This window comes from Magnolia sinica, chromosome 3 (assembly GCF_029962835.1).
Source record: "Magnolia sinica isolate HGM2019 chromosome 3, MsV1, whole genome shotgun sequence".
In the NCBI taxonomy this organism is placed as follows: Eukaryota; Viridiplantae; Streptophyta; class Magnoliopsida; order Magnoliales; family Magnoliaceae; genus Magnolia; species Magnolia sinica.
The window spans coordinates 123,123,279-123,148,961 of NC_080575.1; the positions used below are offsets into that span (position 1 = coordinate 123,123,279).

Consider the following 25,683-nt stretch of genomic DNA (forward strand, 5'->3'; position numbering starts at 1 on the left):
CTCGTCGTATAAAAAATGGCTTGAGTAGTCGGGATGTTTCATATTGCAATCGAGCAAACCTGGAAGAATTAAGTGATCCGTGGACTACTGTATACACGCCTTTTTCAGTTCTGACATGAGAGGCCCTTGGTTACGTAATCAAGATCACTGGCCTCAACTGATACTGAGACCTTATTCAGCTCAATATGGACCGTTCTTTTATTTATCTTCTTGAACATATATTTTTATGAAAAAAGATGGAACCTTTAAGATTTCTACTCTCGAAGAGATTTTTAAGACGTGTTTATCATCCACTGTCGACCGCACTGAATAAATGGGGACTCCGATTCGGTAGTGACTTCAGTGCTATTCGGTGCTGTTAGCCCCACTTTGATAAATGTGTTTTATCCATGCCGTCCATCTATTTTTCTAACTCATTTTAAGGCATGAGCCCAAAAATAAGGCAGATTTAAATGTCAGGTGGACCACACCACAGGAAACAGTAGTGATCGAATGCCCACCGTTAAAACCTTCCTAGGGCCCACTGTAATGTTTATTTGCCATCCAACCTGTTGATTAGGGCACACATACGTGGAAGAAGTGAAAATCCAAATATCAGCTTGATCCAAAACTTTTGTAGCCCCAAGAAGTTTTTAATGGTGAGCGTTCAATCACCACTGTTTCCTGCGGTGGTCCACCTGAGTTTTGGATCTGCCTCATTTTTGGGCCACTACGCTAAAATGAGCTGGCAAAATGGATAGACGGCAACGGATAAAATACATTTATCATCGTGGAGCCCACAGCTCTGACCTCGGTACCGGAATGGTCGTTACCGTATCCATGTCCGATCAATGGTCTGGATTACTGGACCACGACGCCACTACACCAACTGAAAACTGTGCATCCTGGTTCAAAGATGCGAGCCACCATCATATAACTCCATAAGAGACGTCGGTTTCATATAGTTCGGCGCATCTGACCCCACCGGTCCCCTCAGATCTCGGTCCCAATGAACACGTGTTCGGCTCGTAAGAGCCAGAGGATTGGGTACGGGCGTCTAGCCGGGCGGAGGTTTGGAAAAGCTTGGTATTACGGCAGCAATGCGCTTACAAATGAAGGACCGATTGAATAGGCCGCACAAAGGTCCGACTTTTCGGCCCGTTAACATCAGGTCAGAGCTGTCAGGCCATGGTTTCAAATAACTCAGGGAATCGGGCTTGACTCGTCTGGTCTTTAGTCAAGTCGCAACTCACACACATCAGCGGTGGACTGGCAAAGAAGTGTCCACAAATCAGCGGTTATGACTGTTCAACCAATCTTATTTAGGGACTGTGACTCAGCAACAGTGAGTTCCACGATTTAGTATATTTAACTTCAGCTAATGTATTACACCTGTAAAACTTCCAAGTGTCCATGTATCAATAGTTGTATGTTGTCTGAGTATCATATAACCAGAGTTTATTGGTATCGCTAGAACTTTTGCCAGCCGGTGATACGAAAACAATATTACTATTGCCAATAATATTGCTGATAACAGAAAATGAAGAGAAATATTATGAAAATATGAATAAAATGGTGAAATTTTTCAGTAAAACTTCAAGAAATGCTAAAATACACACACACACACACACACACACACACACACACACACACATATATATATATATATATATATATATAATGCTTACGTAGTGTGTTTCCATTTAACGGGGGCCTAAAAGCATGTGTTATCATAAGAAATCAATCCATCCCATCCATCCCATATATACATTCAAACATTCATCGATATTTTAGAAGGTTGACAATATAAGATATTTTGCCAAGAAATCATTGACAACTAGAAAAGAAATGAAAGATTGTGATATTGATATTGCCATGTTGCGATAAAGATGATATTGTAATATTATCATCAACAAATTAAATATTGCATACAACCAAGCACCCATAAAAATATTTGAAATGAATTTGTTTTTAATAAATAGATTTTTTTGGCAATATCAATACATTGGCGATATTACCGGAATATCACCAATACATTGGCAATACAAGCGACACCTCAAATTTACACAATCGAAAATATTGGCAATACATGGGCGATATCAATACATTGGCAATACAAGCAACACTTAGAATTCACACGGTCAAAAACATTGGCAATACTTAGTGATATTGCTAATACCTAAAATTTCTTATACTATCAGTGTTATTAGCATCCCTACCAATGTTATCAATATCGCTGAGCTGGAAATACAGATAATATCAAGGATATTTCAATAATAGGGATACTTCGAACAGTGCATATACATTCCTCAAGCCAAAGGAACTACATGGATAAGCATGTGGATGCATCTATGCATCCATCTGCATGCGACCGTGCTGCTGCACCTGTAAATATGCGGGTTGATGCAAGGTGGAGAATGCACATCAGCAATCCGTTGACTAAGTAGCCTGAAGTAAACCTGAATCAACGAATGGAGAGGAAGGTCCAATTGCTGTGATGTTCATGGCCCATTAACGGTCACCACAAATAAGCAGTCTGGATCTCATACTATGGGTGCAACTCAGGTGGGTTGCACCAGGCTGAGGGTTGACTCAAGCTCAACCTAATCTCAAGAGAACCCAACCCACAACCTGACCTGAATTCCAGCTTGAGGTGTCGAACTCAAACCCAACCTGAAGACGTGTATATTCAGTGCAACCCAACCCAAATACATGTGATTATTGCTGACCCGGCCTAACCTGACACATTGACTCAAGCTGAACCCAGCCCAAATTCAAATTGGGTTGGGATTTTCCAACCCAAACCCAACCTGAACATGGGTCAGGTCAATCGGGTTTGGGTTTAGCCAAACCCTAATTGCAGCCCTATCTCATATACTGAGCCCTGTTTCTAAAGCATAAAGGTCAAGTGCCTAAGAAAGAATGGTGCCCAGTTTGATCCAAACTAACAGAAACTTCGACCAACCACCTAACTAAAGGAAATTTCAACCACCTTCACAGAAGTGTGTGAAATTCTCGAGTAGGTTGAGAAGACGTCGAGAATTAAAGCACCCACAACCTTTCAAAGTTGAAACAGAGTTCTACCTCAAAAATAGCGTGGAATTGGAAATTTCAAGGAAACCAAACAGTGCAGCTCAAACTTATGCTGAAAGAAAACAAATACAAATACAAAAAGATGATGCCATTGAAGTATGTTAATAAACATGCAAACATGAGCATATGCATAACAGTTGGGGCCTTTTTGTTTTGCCGATTTCCATGGTAATGTAATGTAAATAAGTTATCATTACTATTTCACCATGTTTGTTTAGACAAGTATTACAACACATAATTCGAGGGTCAAATGATGTAACAGGAGATAGATAAAGGAATTTGTAATCATTACAATTTTACATTACTTGGATAAAACAAATAATGTAAACAATGCCATCATTGCAATCAAATTCAACTGATTTCACCAAACAAGTAGAGCAATTTGCAATAATTACCTATTTCTTTACTAACATAATTGGTGAAACAAACAGACCCCTAAAGAAGTTAGATTCCCAAGTTTTATTTATAGACAAGCTTTCTGCCAACTATATCACTTTTTCCTTAGGATATGTACAAGCTGAGAGATATTACTCAAACCAAGAGCATGCGCAGGGTCTTGTTTGCAGAGCGGTGTCACTGGGAAAATCCATTCCTGGTCACGCTTTCTTCCTCCCGCATATTTATTTGCCATTGGGATCGTTTTCCTTGGAGAAAGCTCCATCACTCCCATTTACAGTGCCTTTCTCTTCATGTGAGAAGTGGGATCTTAGCCCAATCCAACATTGGTAGTAATCAGGATCCAAGTTTGGAGATTCGAGGGCCCATGGGCAGATCCGTGGAATCAGACATGATTCGAACATGAAAGCCATTGTATTGGTTATTCTGAATGGTTCAGCATCCTTTCCACGTGACACCGTTGCCTGTTAAACAGAAAAAAGAGAATTATGGAATTTCAAAATGGAAGAAATTGGGAGAGCTGTAAATTTGCATTGGGCAAAATTTACCTCGAACGTCTTGGTATCAGGTCCATGAGGAGTCATGCAGCTGTGAAGGCTGGCACCTCCTGGGAGAAACCCATCAGCTTTGGCCTAAAATCAAGGACAACATTACTGTGTGCATACATAAACATGAACATACATACTATGTGGGTCTGTGTGATTTGTGATAATGGTTGGAAACCGGGGATGAGTTTGATTGCACCTGCTATCATGAAATTCAAACGCACCCTTAGAAGGGAAAAATGATCCTACAGAGTACCGATTGTGTGCCTCCAGGAAGTGTTCACATTCACTAGAATAAAAAGTATCTTGGTTGTTTGTCTACGTAAAGTCATAAGCTAAGTATCTCGGTGGTTTGTCTGTTTGTCCACGTAGAGTAGTAAGCTCTCCCCTATCCAAATGGTGAATCAGCTCATTTTTTTTTGTACAAAATACGAAAGGTTCTCATGCTTATGGTGATTCCATTCTATGTACTTTCATTTTCAGCATGAGCCACCATACAAAAGCATTTTAAAAAAAGTTTTTATGTGATAAGTTGACTAGAAAAGCGAAAGTAAAACATGAATAAGGCACGCACTTATAGTTTCATACCTCATAACCACCATAAATTAGGCCCATAAATTCGCTCATACAATTGCGGTGGTAATATGGTGGGCGAAAGGTATGTTCAGCAACCAACCACCGTGGTGGGAAAATGACAAAATCAAGCAATGCGACACCTGGTTTCTCAGATGGAGCTGTCAATACTGCAACATAGGAACAGACCAAGACAATCAAAAGAGGAACAATGTGAGAAAAAGAGGACACAAGTACTTTTCCACTTGAGCCTACGACTAAATGGAATTAAAAGTAGGAACATGATAAGGGAGCAATGCATTGAGGTAATGCAATGTCACTACCTGTGTTTATTGAAGGATCGCCATGATCAATTAGAACAGTATTGAATGGGCAGAACTTACTCAGATCATACTGCAAAAAATATGAAGTTTCATTGAATTAGCTCCAAGGAGATGAATTGATAACATAAAGTCATATGATAACTTCATAATTCACAAATTGCAAGCACACAAGCTGAATGTTCGTGAGGGAAGCAGCACAAACAAAATATACCACATCACAAGGGATACGACAGAAACATCATAAAACACACACATTCATGAGGCAGGCAGGAAGGCACAACACACACACACACACACACACACACACACACACACACACACACACACACACACACACACACCACATGCATGCGTCCCCACACCCACACACACACGCATGCTCACAATACACACATGCATGTGCACAACTCATGTAGGCAGTAAGGCAAAATGGTTTGGCCAGCAGGATGGATATAGCAGGGGGAAGCTGTCAGGCTCTTTGTATCTGGACTTCGCTTCCCTTGCTCTAATGCTTTTGACTTTGAAATTTTCGTTATCTTCTTACAAAATCAGCTAAATGTATTAAAATTTCATTATCTTCTTAAAAAATGGTAAAATGTATTTAAAAATATTTTAATGTGTGCCCCTATATTAAGTGAAGTTTTCAATTTTGTTTTGGTGAGGATTTTTTGAAGTAATCACAAACGAAAGCATGAGTACAAACATATAACAGCTTCCAATCCAATTAAACAATGAAGAAGTGAATGCCCATATGTGAAGTGAAGTCTTCTATTCTATTGTTATGATTATTTTTTAAAAAAAGTAATAAGAAATATAATAGCTTCAAATCCATATATTTTGCATAAGCAAATTGCAAACCTCCAATAAACAGGCTTTGCACCTCCACTAGAACACCATGCTGTCAAAGAAACTCTTGCTACCAAAAGGTAAAAATATGTATTCAAGAATGGATGTTTTCAAAAACATATATCGCAGCTTAAAACATGCTTTCAGAAGATGATTTACCCAGGAACAAAACTAAGACTTGCTCGACCTTGATAGAAACCAACAAGCCTAATGGTGACTCATCGTGAAAATTGATTCTTTTGAGTTCACTTCTAAACTTACTAACCATCAACGATGTGTAATGGCTTCCAAACATTATTCTCCATAATTGTCAAGAATTGGTTTCTTCAAATGCAGTTGTTTGCCAGTGGCTTCATGCATGGACAAATCTTATTTTATATATATATATATATATATATATAACCTCTTCTGAGTCGGATTCTAAACTTTAACTTGCTGACGTTATTTATAATTCACTTTTCAACAATTGGTTTCTTCAACACCGGAACACAGTTGTTTACCAATGGTTTCATGCATAAATAGTAGCACGCACCTTATATGGCACATAATTCCCATGCCAAGCAACCACATTGAATGGAGAAAAATCTTGTTTTGCAGTAAATAGTTCACCACCGAACTTTTGCACTATGGTGTACCCTGGATAAGAGGAGTCCTCAAACCAGGCTGTGGGGACCAAAAAATCCCGTGAAGCAGCAAGGCCATTGGCACCTACACATGGAAAGGCACGAAGTTCATGTGTTATTGTAGCATTTGAAAAGCATTATTCCTTATCTTTCATTCACTCATTCTTCTTTTTTTTTTCCTTTCCATCAGCTGGGTATTGAATTCAGTACCTATAGGGCCAAGATCAGGAAGCTGGAAATGGGTACCAAAAACCTCAGCAACATAACCACGTGATGGGCCATCTGGCAGACTAACAGAGAAACGGAACCCTTGAGGCAAAACAACTATTTCACCAGGAGAAACTTGCAATCTTCCACATTCTGTTCTGATCCACAACCCTGCATTGCAAGGGGAAAGTTTTTTTCTGAGAAAATGGAATCTTGCAAAAGAAGGCAATCAAGACAGCAAAGCACGAGCAAGAACCATTTTGTCAATAGAATTCATGGAAATAAAGTTGGGGCCTCATTGCCAAGACTTATCAGGGTTTCAGTTATGGATCTTTCTAGAAGCCAAAAGCAAGTCAGATAGGACCAAGGTATGCCATAATGGTAACGGTGGGCGTAACAGTCCCCACACGGTTACTGACATGCATAACAGCCGTTACGCCCCCGTTACAGTAAAAAAAAAAAGAAATGTCAGAAAAATCCAGAGTACTGAGAAGATCCCAAATATGTATTCTTTTATAGTTTTGAACATATTTATGATAGTGTAACAGTCCACTGTTTGGTAAGAATGATGTTTCAGCGTGCCTGATAACTTTATTAACCTAACAGGCTTAGATTGAACCTGAATTAGCTCGAAATTCATGCAAGTATGGCACTCATCCCACTAATGCACATCCCTAAGCATCTGGCATCATTCCTCCAAGTAATTTTAAAGGGAAATTTTTTTTAATTCAAATGAATAGTGTCACAATTTTGGGGGATCACTCAAATGCCCTAAATGGACCACAAATTAATACATGTGGCACTCATCCCACTAAAGCATGTCCCTAAGCATTTGGCATCATTCTTCCCAAAAGAAATTTAAGAAAAAAAATGGAATTAAATTCGGATGATTAATGTCACCAATATAGGGGACCACTCGAATGCCCTCCAAATTGGCCCAAAAACTCATGCAATCTATTGCATTCATCCCACTAATGCAATTGGCTCTAAATTATGCTTATTTTTGTAATTGCGTCAGTTGTCTAACACGACACCATGCTACGCGAAAGCTTGGCAGAGCTTAGAATTACGGCTAAGTCCTAGAGGGGAGAATAGGACCATTTAAAATTTCTTTGCCTAATTAACATCAATTAAAACTTGGGCTTTCAAGCCAAGTGGGTCCAATTGTATAGACTAAGAGATGCAATATTATAAGCAACTAGTCTATATGATGAGATGTGAAAATACCGATTGTGTGTGCTCTAAGTTAAGTGCTTGGCATACAATCTAATTCAAGCATTCATATAATTCAACTAATTAAACACATGCGCATGAATAGAATTGTAAACATTCACGATCGCCAACACAATGATGTGTGGTTCAACTACTTGTTTACTCCACTCCCGGTGGATCCTCGAGTGTAATGGATTTCACTATCTTAGGAGTTTTTAATAAGCTTACCCTTAATCTTTATAGCCATACACAAGGACCTACAATGGTTTTACACAGGCTAACCAATAACCTCGGGCCTAATCCAATGACCTACGTTTTGCTTCCCCCGAAGGCTCCCACGAAGAGTAACACATACCCACCCATGTCCAATGAATTCGGTCTTACACAAGAACCTATTCGAATTTGGATCTCAAACTCTATACTCAATCCTACACAATGAAGGAGTATACATGGACTCTTAACTGATAAGGACATCACGTCACGTACGCCCTTACGTACGTATTAGAGGAGGAGGCGGGCCATGCCGATTTTCCTATGGCTAGGCGAGTATTTGTGATCGTGCTGAAGACCCATGTGCATGTGCGAGCATTTGGAAGACCCCACACTGGGAAGATGCACATGGGCTGTTTTATGAGGTGATTCATACCGTTGGATCAAAGGGATGCGACGATCGGGCCATTGGATCGCATGGATCACATGATCGGGCCATTGTTTGTTGATTGTTCACATCAGTTTTAGATTTTATCATATTTTAGGATTTAGTTTTTTATTATTTTATATTTAGATACATTATAAGTATTTTAGTTGATTTTATTTAGACTATGGTTATTTTCGTTAAAATTCACAAGACAAGAATTTTTGTAATTTTTGAAACTTCTTGGATCTACAAAAAGAGGGGGGCGTATGACCTCTCTCCCATTGAATTTTGTGATTAAAAAAAAAAAGCTCTTGCTTTCTTCTCCCATCTTCATGCGATTTGAAGATACTTCTATGCAATTTGGAAGAAAGATTAATGCGAGGCTAATCTTCATCAACAGAGGTGCGAGGTCTCCATTTATCTCCACACCATCTTCTCTTTTCTTCCCCATCTAGGTATTTTCTTCGGGTTTTTCATTCTCCCATCCCAGATATTCGTCTTCTCCAAAACCCAACTTTCCATCCGCAATCTAAACCCTAACCCTAAACCTAAATTTCCTAATTTTCCTACTTTCCCAAATTTCCTTATAACGTCCCGAAAATCGGCACCCGCGTATAAAGACCCCGATCCTGAGTTCCCGGGTGTTAACCTAATGAGAATACACATGTGACCTCATTCAAATTCACATTCATTCCGCACATAGATAATCAGAGTAACACAATTCACTTAGCGGATCCAAAGCGAAGTAGAGATAACGAAAGATTCAGAAATATAGGGCTAACAGTCAAAAATACAATTCCAGTAGTCATAATCGCCCAAAATGGGATTATATAAGCTACAATATACATACCCAAGATGATTAAAGTATAAAGCTTTCAGTTTACGCCTAATTCTCCAAAACATAACAGCGTTGGCACAACCCCATATAAGCCTACCAGTCTGAGGTCTCACTAGTACTTGCATCAATGATATTCCTAGTTGGTGTTTTAAAGCACCGTCTCAGGTGGGAGTGAGTAGCTAACTCAATGGTTCCATTAGTTCTAAGTTACACATGTTATCGACACAATCAGCGCAGTTAATAATAAACAAGAAATCAAACAATTCCTAAATACTCTTGTTAAATGTGCGTATGAAGATATGACATGATGCATGCCCTTTCCAAATAACGCACCCTCACACGCGACTCAGAACACCTGGTTCGTAAATGACAACACTTCCTCAACATGCGACTTCAACGCCTGTTTCGCCACATTCTAAACTAATGTAATGTGATGAATAATCATGTTGGCTGAGTAATTATTAAGTTCGATTCATCCAGCATATTGGCGAAGCTAGGATACCGACGTTATATCATGAGTCCTTATCCAGATCACATGGCTCGTTGCCGCACGTAGCGACTCCTTACCAGTATCCCTTGATCCAAATTTAGGTGTCACCCATTTATCTCACAAATCAACAATTCCAAGGGTACGGTATGATACCTAAATGTATGAGGATCAACCCGGTATGGGTCGTCACCCAAACCGAGTACGATCACTCAGTTTCAAGGTTGTAATAGCCCACAGCACGCTACCTCGACCAACTGGAATGCTATTTTCGAAAAGGATCCGGATTAGACGGCTCACCCCAACCCATGCTTGGACCACAGCCCGGATGAACAGTGGTTGAGACGTTACAGAGGTGCGGGCTTATCACATAAAACCAAATTGTCACAAGGAAATGGCTCATCACCCAATTCCATTCATGCCCGTGTCTTTTGAATGGTACTCTGGCACGAAATCATCGGCCAAGTAATTTGACGGGGGCCATTCGAACAATGATTTATCACCTCCATCAGCACTCACTGGTCACTATGGGGAGGCTCGTCACCCCAGCATAAGCCGACAGCTCGGACACGGTGTCCCATACCACCATGCCCGGCTCATGAGTCTTAGTTGCTCACTAGTCACTACGAGGAGGCTCGTCGCCCCAGCGTAGGCCGACAACTCGGACATGATGTCCCATACCACCATGCCCGGCTCATGAGTCTTAGTGGGATCGCATCGCGCTGACGGTTATGAATAAACACATCCGTTGGGAACGGGGTATCCTAAATTCTATTTAGTCGTGTCATACATTGTGAACATACATGATCAGTCGGCTAGTGGGCTAATTTGATTAACCTGGGAGAACTACGATGCAACCGGCATTGGGTGCAAGCATCCCGTGTAGTCCAGCTACTATCGATCGTCCGTGTTCAACTCGGGTCGATCGAACAAGCCTAGGGTGGCCGCCTTAACTTGGGTCACCCCTCAGTTTGGGCGATTTACCGACTGACCCAATATCCCAAGTAATTATAAACATCGCTAAAAACTAACAATTTATCAGGAAATCACATTAAGATTTCATATAAAATCTATATTTAACAACATAACTACCTATGCATTTCATCAAACATGTGAGCATCAATAACATAACACCATCACTTAGGCATTTCATCAAACGTGTGAGCATTAATAAAAACCAAACATTCACCTAGGCATTCCATCAAACATGTGATCATCAACAAAATAACACATTCATTCATTCAGGCATTCTATCAAACATATGGGCATCCATAGCCAAGTAATAACATGTGTTGTGATCAAATCAATGTATGAACATATTAGCATACACCAACCTATCTACAAATAACAAAATCATTAACTGAGACCCTCAAGAGTCGATAAATAGAAACCTAGAAATAATGGTTCGCACCTTTAAGAAGAAATCTCTGATTTTGAGCTCCTAGGGTTAGAGATTTGAGGAAAAATCATCAATTCCTAAATCAAAATAAAAAAACACAATTAATGACTAAAAATTTATACTAGGTTGCTTAATCGAAGGGTAAGATATAATTTTTACCTCCGATTCTTGGCATGGGTGGATTTGGTGGAGGTTTGGTAGTAGCCAAAGGTTTGGTTGAAGAAGTACTAACCCTACAAGCACCAAGATTTCCATCACTCAAACACACACACACACTCTCCATTCTCTCTCTTTCTTTTCTCTCCATCTCTCTCTTTCTCTTTCTCTTCTCCCTCACCTAAGCTAGGGTAAATGAGGCCCTTATATAGTGTCAGAAGTGGTGCAAATGGCCCTATTGGTCCTTTATCTATTATATTAACCCTAAGGGAGGTTGTTTCCCACTTATAGGGTCTTTTCGAGAGCCCACTGGCTCATCCACATCAAGGGAAAGGTGCCCCACTATAGGATCTATAATTTGTCAGAATTGGGCGACAATTGGACTCTTCGATCAACCATGGGGGCCCCACTTACGATGGACGGTTGTCGGTGATCAATTGGGGCCGCGGCTATACGGATATGAGAAGGGAAATATCCTTAACTCATACCTTGAGTTTGGTTGCGTCGGAAAGCCATAACTTTGCGAAAGAGCGAAAAGTCTATTTCACTTAAGTTTCAGGCTTCAGTCTAGGGTATTTGCGCATTTCAAGCACTCGGCCTCTGGCCCAAGTTGCGCAGTTCTGGGTACTATCTTGATTCTCCACCCGCGATGGACGTCAAGCCCAGCGAGACGGGCATTGTTCTATAGTTTCGAAACTAGTGGCCCACTAACGAGCAGTCTAAAGCTTGTTCAAAAAATCGAGGCATTTCTGGAATGAATTAGGTATCAAGATTTCTTGTGTGCAATTATTAGGGTTTAGATTAACTACGTTCATAGTGTGGCCTATTTATAATTAGCGGAAACAGTGATTCGGTCTTAATAACCCTAAACTGTTGGTTTTTATGCTAATGGAGTAACTAGATTGATTTTGTTTGTTAATTAAGATCTGACCCCTACTTGTCTCGGCTTTGGGTAGATCTTTATTTAGTTACGTTTGTCTTAATTAGTCAGTGATAAGTCGGCTAGATTTGGACCCTACGTGAATAAATCCCGAGGCTAAGCTCGATGTTTAAGTGATCGGGCGGATTCGTTGGCTTCCTACAGTTGATTGATCGAATTTGTGCGGTTCTTTACTGGTACTACCCATGTATAGGCTCACTTCAAGTGTCAAGGGTCAATAAGTGACAAGGTAGACTAGTCATATCGAAAATTTTCAAGGGTTTTTGGAAATTCAAAGTAGCGAAAATCCAGGACGTTACATACCCAAACCCTAATTTTCACTCTAGGTTGTATTAGGTTTCCTATTTTGAAATAGACTATAAACTATACTAATTGGATGTTTTTACATCTATTAGATCCTTTTTTTATTATTATTTAATGATTGTGTTACGATTTTGGTAGCTTAGGTCAAGATTATACATGATTTTCTTTTTATTTTCATAATATTTGTGATGAATATAGTGACGTTTGTGTTTTTTTTTTGTTAAATATCTTAATTCAGTTATTTGATCTCGCATGTCACTTAGTTTATGTATCGGTCCTGCACCACTAACAAATGACCCTTACTTGTTGGTCGGATTGAGCCCCATTGTTGCGCTTTCTTGAGATGTTTCTTTAATGCTCTCCTGCGCTTAAATCAACTTCTCATTTGCTCCCACGATCGTTGATGCGGATGGTTCAGCTCCACAATCAAACAACTTGCATGCGATGTACCTATGAGGTGACCAAGGTGATGGGAGAGTGGAATCTCCTACAACTAAAGGGATAGTTCTTTTCCAATTTGGATTCACCTAGATGACTGTTCTAGAGATTAATAGACTACGGATTTACCAATGGATTGAGTCTATTCTTTAGAAAATTGTGGAGATCAAGTGCATCCTCATAATGAAGGTTGAAATCCTTATTAGAGTGACAAATTTCAAAGAAGATTACCTGAATCTCTTAGGTTTAGATGCTTAGGAGAGGGATTAAGAGTAGAGAATCACTTAAGCTCTAATGACACCAAAAACACATCAAAATGCCCAAGTTCCAAGTGCCCCTTTATAAAGAAATCGATTTGCAACGTTAAAAAAAAAAAAAGAGAGAGCAGAAAACGGCACTTTCGATTGATCGAGTGATGCCTTTGATCGATCAAAGGACCCTTCAATGGATCAAAGGACCCTTCAATACGATCGAGAAACTCCAAATTAATACAATTTGCTTGCTGAATATTTCTAACTATCTTCGATCGATCGAACTTTGGAGCTTCGATTGATCGAGGGTTCCCTTGAGACCCATCGATGGCCTGTTGATGGAATCGAGATTCACTTGAAAACTGCTGTTTGGGCTATGTGTTTTACAGCAGTTTTGCACCTCTTCAAAGCCTAACTTATCATGTTCACTAAGGGTTTAAGGCTTGGGTAGATGAGTCTAAATGTTTTCCTATTAAGAGAATCATCTAGAGGTAGATTGTTTTTAAATTTACAGTGGTTTAGGGCTAGGTTTACCAAGGTACCTCATAATTTACCTGTTGTCTTCAACCTAGATGTTTCAAGTCTTCGAGTCTTCAGTCTTCAATGTCTTCCTATGGAGGCTCAACCAACTCAAGACAAACTAGCCCACGTCATTGACAAAACCGAGGCACTAACAATTTTATCATCCACTTATCAGATTTGTGAACATTTATTGGACGATGAAGAATTTCAAAAAGTCCAGTAGTCCTATTTCAACAAACAAGTGTTCACAAATCAACGGTTAGGATCATTCAAACGATCAGATTTTGGGATTGTGATTTATCAACAGTGGGCCCCACATTTTAACTGGTTTAATTTTATTTGATACATGCCACGTGTACAAATTTCTGAGTGCAATTGTATCAAGCTTCATATGCCACCAAAGTATCGTAAATTAAAAAAGAGAAGGTCTCAAGCCAAACCAGTTGGACTACAAACTATGGTCCACCGAGTAGATAACTTTCAACTGGTTAAGTGCATGTGAAATCCAACCTTTCCAATAGTTTGGCCTCAAAATGAACGTCACCTAGTGCAAAAGCCATCCATACCTACTCATCAGGTACGGCACAACATAGACAAAATTTTCTAGCCATTGATAAATAGAAAAAATACAAGTGTGGTCCACTTGATGAATGGATATGCCTTAGTTTTGCCAAGAGATAATCCTCATGATGGGGCCAACTTATGGGATGGATTGAATGTCTCACACACATAAAAAGTTGGAAGTAAACTGCTACTGGATCGTAAATAGTCCAACCAGTTGGACCTCCCATTTGAAAGGTTGTTTGGATGTAAAGAAGCCATGTTGTATCATTCTTTGAAAAGGCAAAAAGTGTTCTTTTGAGAGAGAGAGAGAGAGAGAGAGAGAGAGAGAGAGAGAGAGAGAGCCATCAGCCCCACATGGTACCATTATTTTAGGGCTGCCTAAAGAAGAAGGAAGAAGAAGATCCAATTCAGGGCAACTAAAAAGGTCAATATCTTGGATCCTTGTCCCATGGGTGGTGGAAAATGAACATCCAGGGCTACTCTCTGGTTAACCCGGGTGATTCCGGTATTGAGGCACGGTGCGCGATCACAAAGGTAGCATCAAGATGATTTTCTTCAGACCTATTGGTAGGGATGACTTGAAACAGGCTGAATTAGAGGACATAAAAGCCAGCCTGACACTAATCAAGAGCATATTATGGTTCTCTGATTGCAGAAGGTGATTCAAGGTGCCATATCTCTTGGGTCTCCCAACTGAAAACCGTTCCATGGAAACAGAATGTATCACTAAAGAGATTAAGTTTTGAGCTGCTTCATGGTTTTTCGGAATAGTTATAAAGGACCAAACTCCATTGCAGATGAGATAGCTAAAGGAATTTCTGGACAATCTTTTTGTTTCCAGAAATGCCCAGAGTTGGTATTGTTTTCCTCTTTCCTTTTCTAATAAAATTTTCATTGCTGATCAAAGAAAGTCATTTTATTGCTAGAAAATCTCTAGTGCCCTTGGTTTCTTAGAAAGCAAGAGTTCCAAGCGGCACATAAAATTAGTGGATTGAGATGTTTTATCTGGAATGGACAAAGGAGCTGATGTTGCAACTTCAACTGGCCACTTCAACTAATCTAGAAAGCAAGAAAGATCATTAAGAGAAAGAAGCACATCATGAATTGCCTTTTTCTTTTCTTTCCTTTTTTATTATTGATCATCATGAACTGTCTATAACTAAGAGATTTGTTCTGGCCTCACTGAGTAGGCAGTAAAAGATGCTCCTAAGATGACAATGGAAGCCCTCCACAAGTAAAGCTTTCAACTTTTTTTATTTTTTTTTTGAAAAGTCATGGATTATATTAATAGAAAGAAACAAAAAGACAAACGATATGAGGCTGCACCGCCGAGGGAGCGGCTCAGCCTACTACACACCTAAAAAAAGCAAATTACAACCCTTTAACTTATCGACATTTACCGCCCACTCAACTACTAACAATCTAGCTCTAGAAGCAACATGTTCCACCGAGTTTGAAGTCCCATTGAAGCATCTACCATTTCTTTCTTCCCATACTGCCCACCAAACTGCAAGAAGAGACATTCTCCATAGCTTTGTCCTTCTCTTTCCCAGCGTTGTCCCATGCCAAGCCTTTAGAAGATTTCCTGTCGAACTAGGGGCAGACCATGCCATATCAAAGCGAGATAAAATATCTGGCCAGATACAACTGATGAAGGGGCAATGGATGAAAAGGTGATCCACTGATTCCTCGTTAGACATACAGCACAAACATACATTAGTAATAATCATCCCTCTTTTCCTCAAATTGCCTACCGTGAGAACTCCTCTTGCCCACCAGCCAGACAAACTCAACAATCTTTGGAGGGGCTTGGTACTTCCAGACCTTGTTGGTGTAGGTCTCTTCTTCCTTTTCAGCTAAATTTTCAATACACCTGTAGAACGATTTAACTGAGAAATCCCTTGATTTGTGTTTATTCCACACTAACTGATCTGCACTTTCCATATCTATCTTGACGTGTTGGATCCGGTTCAGCAGGGCAACGTATTCTTCAACCTCGTGATCTAGTAAAGCTTTCAACTTGGCAGAAGCATGATGACCCATAGATAAGAGGACGTGCTCAACACACTATGAAGGACTAACTTGAGCTAACATATTGTAGCATTGACTAGTGGTGTCAACTCGGGATTGTTTCATGTTTTGACTGCAAGCATAGCTGTGGTCTCTGATATTTACTTAGGGCGTGTTTGGATTATCTAATACATCCGTATAGTATTGTATTAACTGTAATAATTACTTTTTGAATACGGTTGGATTTGACTGAAAAGGTGTTGTTCTTGAGCCGCACAATACTGCATGTCATATCATGGTAATCACAAAGCATGCAGCCAAATCCAGAACAAATCCAGCAAATCTGCCCATTCTCGAGAACTGGTTGTAGTCGGTTCCAATGCATTGCAGGTACACAAGTTCTGTATACCATCATTTTGGGGAATGGTTAACTAAGGACAGTCCCAAAATCTCTCTTTCAGTAGACCACTGGCATCAGTGAGAATCCACAAGAGCGCCATTTCCAGCAACCATTCTCTTCCTCTCATCAGTTTTGGATACAATACCACTTTCGCCGTCTGCAAATATCCATCTTCTTTCTATCCAGGTCGTCTCACTATTGATGTCTTGTGATTGATGTATGCCAAAAGCATAGATTGGCTATCTCGGAGAAGACAGGTAACGCCCTTTCATGCAAACTGTTCATGTATGCTAAGTAGAAAAATAAAATATAGAAGAAATGTAGAGTAGAAAGAAAGGAAGGAAATGCGAGAGAGGGAGAAACGGCTAGGGCAACTTGCTGTGTTGTGTATGTCATTAAAACCAACACAAACACACACATATATATTAACTTGAAGGAAATGTGACAGTGCTTCACAAGAGTACATAACAACCACACACAAAATTACATATATTTCCACACTCCCCCTTAAGCTAGAGCATGTATAACGATCATGCCCAGCTTGGAATACATACAAAGAAGATAATAAATATGACCATGGATCATTGCTCCCCCTCAAACACAACATGGCAGGATATATTATGGACTGTGGCTTGAATTTTCTTTCATTCGTTGACTCTTCTCTTCAAGTACGTTGTCATAACTAAACTCGACAACTACGAGTCACAAACTTGTCATCCGCATGCAAATTCTCTCACAAACAAGTGCAACTTGTACAATAAATGAGCGTGCATCATGTGCAACACTCAAGAGAACACACACAATAGCATATGGAGACTTGTGTGCATCATGTGCAATACAAAGTGAGTGAACTACACTCACAACAAACAAGGTGGAGGGACATTCACAACATAAACAGGCCTGATAAAGGAAAAAGAAGATGAATTGAGATGAAAGGATCCACCGTTTGTAAAGAAACTCAAATGTAAAGTTGAGTGAGGCATTTCGTCGACTAACTTGTCCTTGTGTGCGCAAGATACTTCTAAGCACAGTACAAGCAATCCCAGCAACATGATATTGCACCGTTGCCCCATAACATAAAAAAGAGAGAAGGGAATAAAGAAATCCCAACAAAGGATCCAAAAACAAGGGGGCGACGGTACACGCTCTTCACGAACACACTATAGCACTCGAATCTTGACGAAGTTACTGCAGGTTGCGGTCATGATGCAGGGATGAACGTGATGGGTCGAGCACCGTCTCCCTCAAGAGGATAACTGTTCCGAATCCACGGAACTTCTCTGGACTCCTCACAAAGGCTTCTCGAATCCACGAGAAAGCAAGCAAGCAAAATAGAAAATAAATTCTATAAAATTCGAAATTGATTAATAAATGAAATAAACGAGTTCACAACCCTTTAAATAGGGATACCAAGCAATGGGAGAGAAATTAGAAACAAACTACAACTAAAACTCTAACTCGCAACTTACTATTTATAGACGGTCGTGATGTCTACTAGTGCGCAAGGTTTTCGGCCAAAAATAGTACGTGTCCTATTTGGCTTCACCAAGTTGTTCTCCTAATTTTTCTAAGCTCTTTTCGCGTTGGGCGCAACTCCTAAAGCCCAACAGATGAAGAGTTATAATCAAACTAAAACTTACTATTTATAGTAAAAACAAAATTAAAATAAGGAAACGACCGTTGATCTAGAGGTATTTCGCAAATCTGGCTTGCGTAACCTGGCATAGCGGGGTTGTTTGGCTAAAGTAGCTCGTTCTACCCCAAAATCATATATTTTACGCCCGATAACTCATTCCAGATTGTGAGATACGCCCAATCTAAGGTCTAACGGTCCGGATCACTTCTGTCGTCGACCGGGCCTTTTCTGATACATCTTGGCCATGAAACTGTCCGCGACCCGCTCTACATCAGGTCAAGTCCTAAATCAGACACTCTAATACCAAGTAGAAAAATAAAATATAGAAGAAATGTAGAGTAGAAAGGAAGGAGAGAGGGAGAAACGGGAAGTGGAAGTTGTGTTGTGGATGTCATTAAGACTAACACAAACACACATATGCACGCACGCGCACGCGCACACACATATACTTGAAGGAAATGTTATAGTGCTCCACAAGAGTACATGACAAGCATACACATGCACACACAAAATTACATATATCTCCACATGCTATGTTTAAACAACAAAAAATACCAAAGGGTATACCTCTGAGCAGCCGCCTGAAGAAAAAATGGTGAGATTGTCGAAGGTGAAGGGATAGCAGATGAATCCATACCAAATCCAGCGTATCCTCTATTGACAGGAGAAGTGACTGTCGCATGTAACATCATAGCTTGCAAGTATACTTAACATATTTACTTCTTTAAATACTCCTTATTAAGGCTGTACATGAACCGGGCAAGCCTGGTTAACTCGCTCGACTCGGCTCGACCCGAAACTGAGTTCGGTTCGGGACGGGCCATTTTCTTCAGCTCGAAACCGAGTTCGGGCCGAGTTCGAACAGGTCCCAATTCGGCCCGACTCGGTCCGAAACCCGACTCGACCTGGCCCGACTCGGCCGTTTATATATATATATATATATATATATATATATATATATATATATATATATATATATATATATATATATATATTCCTAAATCCTTACCCTAACCATTTGAGAGTGAGAACGCCGCTTGACCCATAAACTCCCTGTAAGGTCCGAAACTGGCCCGAACTCGCCCGATTGCTGACCGGGCCGAGTTCGGGCTGGACATGTTGGCCCAGTGACCGGACCAGACCGGGCCAGGTTCGGGCTGGGTTTGGCTGGTGGCCGGGCCGGGCCGGGTTGAGCCCAGTTCGACTCGGTTCGGCCCGATGTACACCCCTACTCCTTATAAATAAAGATCAGCATTAGAGGCTCAACTAATGCTTACCTCTCATAGCAAGGAGAAGGTAAGATCCAATTTTCCATCTTCCCCTCTCCTCCTCTGCTACTATAAATGGATTTTTTTACTATTTTTCTCTACCCTTCCCCTTCATTCCACTTCCTCCATTCTTTGCCTTTGACTGACATTAGACTTCATTATGCAGGGTACCGGTAGTAGGACGTTTCGGAGTTCGTCACAATCAACTAAAACAAAGAAAAGGGCCAGTTATCCTGACTGGATTAGGAGTGCGCCTCTTTCTTCCGAACATGCACCATGCCCTTTTCTATGGTAACCGTATGGGCCAGTCGTTTGGACCCCTGAATTAATTTTTTAATCTGAAAATATTTCCGTACATATGATTGGTCTTGCATGTAGACAACTACGAATCCATCATCTGAATCTACAATCCTGATACCTGTTTTGGTGAAGAATTAAATGCCACCCACTAGATGTTGGATGGGTAAAAATACATGCAACCCCCACCCAAAGCAGTATACTGCCAGTGACTTTTTATTACTTTTTTCAAAGATCCTTACCTGATATATGATTGGTGGTGCATGTATCGGAGGAAGGGCTTTACATGTTAATAGCCTCCAAATCTGTTACGGAGAAGAAATACATGCATCCTATTTGGAATAATGTTTGCATGGGAGGAAATACATGCAAGCGGCTGAAAATCCCATGGTGAAGAAATACATGCCACACCACAGAATGCATTCTAGATTAAAGGCCCACCATTGAAAAGTTATTGTGGGCCACAGTCGTTTTGGAACTACTGGCAAATGTTTACATTCATCCTGGTTTCTTTAACCTTACGAACAGGTTAGATTGCTTACAGACAATATGGTGGGCCATTTAGACAATCACCAGTGATTGGCATTTTTGTGCTGGCCCACTGATTTATCAGGTGCGGTCCAATTCTTCATGGATCTGCTCCATTTTTGTAGTGACGTCATAAAATGATCTGTTGAAATCAACGGACATCATTTGGGGCCCACATAACATTTGCCAGTACTCAACACAACCGTCTTCTTGTGTGTGCCTTACAAGGCATTGCCCATCCCTTGTGGATCTATGGGTAGTCTTGGGTTTGAGGTTCCGACTTTTGTCCAAAGAGTTAAACCAATGCAGGTGACATTCACAGAAATGCACTTTAAGATCATGAAATTTCAAATGGCATGGAATATTCTCATCTACGTTCTGTATCTAAATGCTATACTTCAGCCGCCAGTTGTATTCCACGTCTGTTATATTATATCCAAACATTTCCTTTTATCCAAAAATGTCAGATCGTACACAGGAATTGTCAGGCGTAAACCATACGAAACACCCTATACAATACAAAATGACCATATTGGTGAATCTAAACACGCCCTTAAGAGAAATCTGCAGACATTAACACCCTCAATTATGGGGGCAGTCCCCCCCCTCCCTCCACTGACATTAGCATCCTTAGTCATTGGGGAAGTCCCCTCCTTCCTCCCTCCACCAAACTTAGCTTTCTTAGTTAATGGGGTAGTCCCCTCCCTCACTTCCTCTACCAACATTAGCATTCTTAGTCATTGGGGAAGTCCCCTCCCTCCCTCGCTTCCTCCCTCCGCTGATATTAGAATTCATTGTAATTGGGGAGGTCCCCTCCCTAACTCCCTCACTTCCTCCCTCCGCTGACATCAGCATTTGTGGTCATTCGGGCAGTCCCCTCCTCCACAGCTTCCTCTCTGCTGACATTAACACCTTAAACATTGGGGCAGTCCCATCCCACCCTCTCTCCCAACATTAGCGTCCTTAGTTATTGGGGCAGTCCTATCCCTTTCTCTTGTGCTCCAGTCAGAATGAAGGATCTTACACCAGACTGGTAAGAGACCCTTTGCATGAGTTAACTAACATGGATATCCACAGCCAATGCAATCAATGTAACAAGAATTAATGCACTTTCCTTAACTGATAACAAACAATGCACTCAAAGATGAAACATCATATGACATTAAATACATGTGGGACACTGCTCACAGTGGAAAAAGAAAACACAATTGGAAGTCACCAACTTAGAAAAGATTACAACCACTTACTTCCTTTTTGGGGAACTATCAAAAAATCACCATCAGCACTGCAGAATGCACAACCGTCCATGGATTTGTTAGCAGTGTACCTAGGAGCAAACAAGGTTCAGCCATGTGCCAAATCCAGACGCTACAACAAATGGCATATGCATGACAGCTTCTGCTAAGTTTTGAAAGGAAAAAAAAAAAACTGCATTAACAAACATCATACAGTTGAAAGTCAAAAGTCCGCACTACATTGATAAGACAACCTAGAAATATGTGCAAAAATAAGTAGTAAATTGTCTATTAATGTATTTGACCATTGATGGAAAGAACCAGCTGCCCCAAAATGACCATTTTCAATATTTTGAGTCAATAATTCATGAGAGTGGAAACATTAAGAAGCATGTTGCCCATAGAATTAGAAATGGGTGAAGGAAGTGGAGATGCGCCTAATATCAATCAAAGAAATTTTATAGGATACCTATAAGACCAACCATGCTTCATGGGACAAAACGTTGAGATGAGTATAGCTGAAATGAGGATGTTGATAGATGACCATTTTTTTAATATCTTGGTCTGATAATTCATGAGAGTGGAGACACTAGAAAGGATGTGGCACATAGAATTAGAGCTGGATGGATGAAGTGGAGATGTGCCTTTGGAGTTTTATGTGATTGCCACATACGAATCAAAGAAATTTTATAGCATAGCTATAGGACCAGCCATGCTCTATGGGACAAAATGTTGAGATGAGCGTAGTTGAAATGTGGATGATGAGATGGATGAGCAGCAAGAAAATGAAGGAATTAGAAATGAAGGCATTCAAGGGAATTTCATAGAAGCACCAATACATAATAAGATTAGGGAAAGTAGACTTAGATGGTTTGACCATGTGCAATGGAGACCAAGAACCGCACCAGTTAGGAATGGTTCAAGTTAAATACTCTAAAAGGGCAGCGGGAATGCTCAAAAGGATGTGGGTGGAGGTAGTAAGAAAAGATTAGATGGCCTATAGTTTAGCAAAGGATACGGTCCTTGAAAGATTGGAATGTGGGAACAAGATTTCTGCAGACGACCCCAATTAATTGGAATAAGGTTTGGATGATGACAACGGAAAAAACCAATTGGTCCTCTTGCCCATCAAAGAACATGAAATTAAATACCAGTTTATTTAAGTAGACTCACCAGAGTCATCTCAGTATTGGATGAAATTTAGAACCATGTGGATTTCCAACCAATAGATAAATTTACCCGACATGTAATTTCCCATAATTAACAGAAAGGCATCTGATGACTGTAATACTAATCAGATAAATTTCCAACAGCCGTACAACTATGAAATACTAATTACATGTGAATGGCATATCCATGTCGAAGGTAAGAGCTTCCAGCACCGCATACTGTATATAGCCCATCAATGAAATCAGCTGGTGAATCAGGAACATCTGCAGGCTTCCACCGTAGTTGAGTTGGTGTGGCAGAACTTGTGGACTGGTTGAATTCACTAACAAGATGCCCGTGGACTGGGAATCGAGGTTTGAATGGTTCATGCGTAACAGATGGTTTGATGCGATACAGCCAACTGCCAAAAATAATTGACAAGTATCAAAACGATAATCTTTCATAACTAATTATAATGCATTCATTTACAGGGATTAACAACAAAACAAGGGGGAAAAAAAGAAGATAAAATTATTACAATAAACTGCAGTACAAAAGGAACCGGAACTATTGCTAAATAGTACACAGAGATGAATTACATATCTCCTCCTGACAATATGACATTTCAAGCCGATAGAGTGGAATGGCGGAACAAGATTCATGGAGCTGATCCTAATTAGTCGGGATAAGGCGATGATGATGATGATGATAAAATTATTACAATAAACTGCAGTACAAAAGGAACCGGAACTATTGCTAAATAGTACACAGAGATGAATTACATATCTCCTCCTGACAATATGACATTTCAAGCCGATAGAGTGGAATGGCGGAACAAGATTCATGGAGCTGATCCTAATTAGTCGGGATAAGGCTTAGATGATGATGATGATGATGACAATGACTAAATAACATATCCGCTTCATTTTTTTTTTCTAACAAATGAGTGTGCATCAAAACCAAATACAAATATTTATAGGCTGTAGAGTTGCTGAATATATTGGAAACAACAAAACAAATCATGCATATTTTCTGGACTCGTAAGAGCTGGAAATGTATTTCCTCACCTATTGACTCGTAAAAGATCATATGCAAATTCCATCCATCCAAATTGCAGGCCCCATCATGGACATACAGTGACAAAATAATATAACGATTGGCTGATCTTAGCCATTTGATCAGGCTACTCCCCAAAATGCCTGCCTGCAGGTTTCATTTAGTATAATGTTTTTCCCAAAGGAAGAATTTGATCCCAAACATGGGATTGGACAGTCAAAATACCATGGTATTTCCAGACATGAATCATTGTACAATAAAGGTGTTAATTCCATCTAATGCAATTCCAAACCATTTAATCCTGTGTTCCAAACAGGTGAGGATCTTTCAAATGGTGGGCTCCATGGTAGATGGGAGGCAAAGGTCCTTGCATTGAAATGATCCCAACCAGCTGACTAACCCAGCATTAAATGTTTGACACTAGCTGTCCATTTACACCAGACAGCTAGGATCATCCAATAGGGGAGATATTAGAGCATGGGCCACAGATCAATGGTTAAGGTTACTGAAAGCTAGACTCCACCTGTAATCACGGAGTCTAACAAAAGGCATCATTTCTTTCAATCAACTGGCCACCATACAAAAACCTCTAATTTCCTCCAACCTCATTTTTTAGTTGCCTTTTCTTTTCTGGAAAAGAATATCAGAACCACTCTGATTGATAGATACGTGGGCCATAGATCAATGGTTACGGCTACTGAAAGGTGGGCCCCACCTGTACCATTGTTGAGTCCAAAAGAAAAGCACTGTTTATTTCGATCAGTTGACAATCGACCAACGTGTAATTGTTTTCAATTGGTCAACCATCAATGATCGACTGCTGTATAATTGCTTTCGATCGGTCGACGATAATGATCGACGCTTGACAATTCCTTTCAATCAGTCAACGGTCAGTGATCCACAATCAACAATTTCTTTCAATCATCAACGGTCGACAATCAACCACCTCTAATTTCATCAACCTCATTTTTTACATACGCCCTTTTCTTCTGCCACACTGGCAATAAAACAGCACAAACTGTATTGTTTCTCTTGTTGTAATGCCACCATAGTAGAAAAAAGAGGATGCATCCATCAATGAGGTGGGTGTAAATATCAATCCCCTTTTCTTACAGACCAGTCTATCAAATTTCAAGCACAGAATATTAAAATTTCCAAAATTTTCAATAAAATTCAAACCCTAATTGAAAATAAAATGAAAAATGAAAATACAAGAGAGAGAGAGAGAGAGAGAGAGAGAGAAAGAATCCAAAATCCTGTGCCTGAAAAAAAAAAAAAAAAAAAAAAGAAAGAAAAGAAAAGAAGGGAGAGTACGGACCTTCTCTGGTTGAGTTTGCGAGGGGCGGTGAAGGCGGTGCCAGATATCTGCTCGGCATAGAGACCGTACGGGCAAACGAGGGGATTGTTCTGTTCACCTGGCAGCGCTCCAGGCAGCGCCTCGGACGAGAAGTGATTGCCGAACCCGGACTGGTATTCCATCTCGGCCAGAAAATCGGAAGCAGATCGTGTCGGTTTCGCCATATCGGATTCCGCTCCTGAGAGGGAGAGAGAGAGAGAGAGGGGGGGTGCGTCGTCGTTACGAGCTTTTCGTCGTGTTAGAGATGCAGTGCAGGTGCAGTGCGTTCATTTGAAATGTCGAGATTTCAGGCTTTTATTCTAAAATTACACGTGCACTGTAATTCAATTAACTCACAATTAGATGGGCGCGGATTGGGTACTTCCCCCGCCCGTGCCCAGATTGGGACGGTCCAAACGGACTAGGGCTCTGAGGG

At 40.4% G+C, this 25,683-nt stretch overlaps 1 protein-coding gene across 1 annotated transcript; it reads right to left on the minus strand.

Annotated features, from left to right (window-relative positions):
• Window positions 1–3,246: 3,246 nt before the first annotated feature.
• On the minus strand, window positions 3,247–25,536 carry LOC131241091 (homogentisate 1,2-dioxygenase). The gene is made up of 9 exons (XM_058239728.1): window positions 25,230–25,536; window positions 23,046–23,276; window positions 21,719–21,798; window positions 6,589–6,756; window positions 6,288–6,463; window positions 4,910–4,979; window positions 4,602–4,756; window positions 4,017–4,100; window positions 3,247–3,932 (listed from the first exon to the last, which is right to left on the minus strand). Exons 1-9 carry the CDS (start codon window positions 25,430–25,432, stop codon window positions 3,693–3,695), a joined length of 1,407 nt encoding a protein of 468 aa, XP_058095711.1. The 5' UTR covers window positions 25,433–25,536; the 3' UTR covers window positions 3,247–3,692.
• Between the last annotated feature and the right edge of the window lie 147 nt (window positions 25,537–25,683).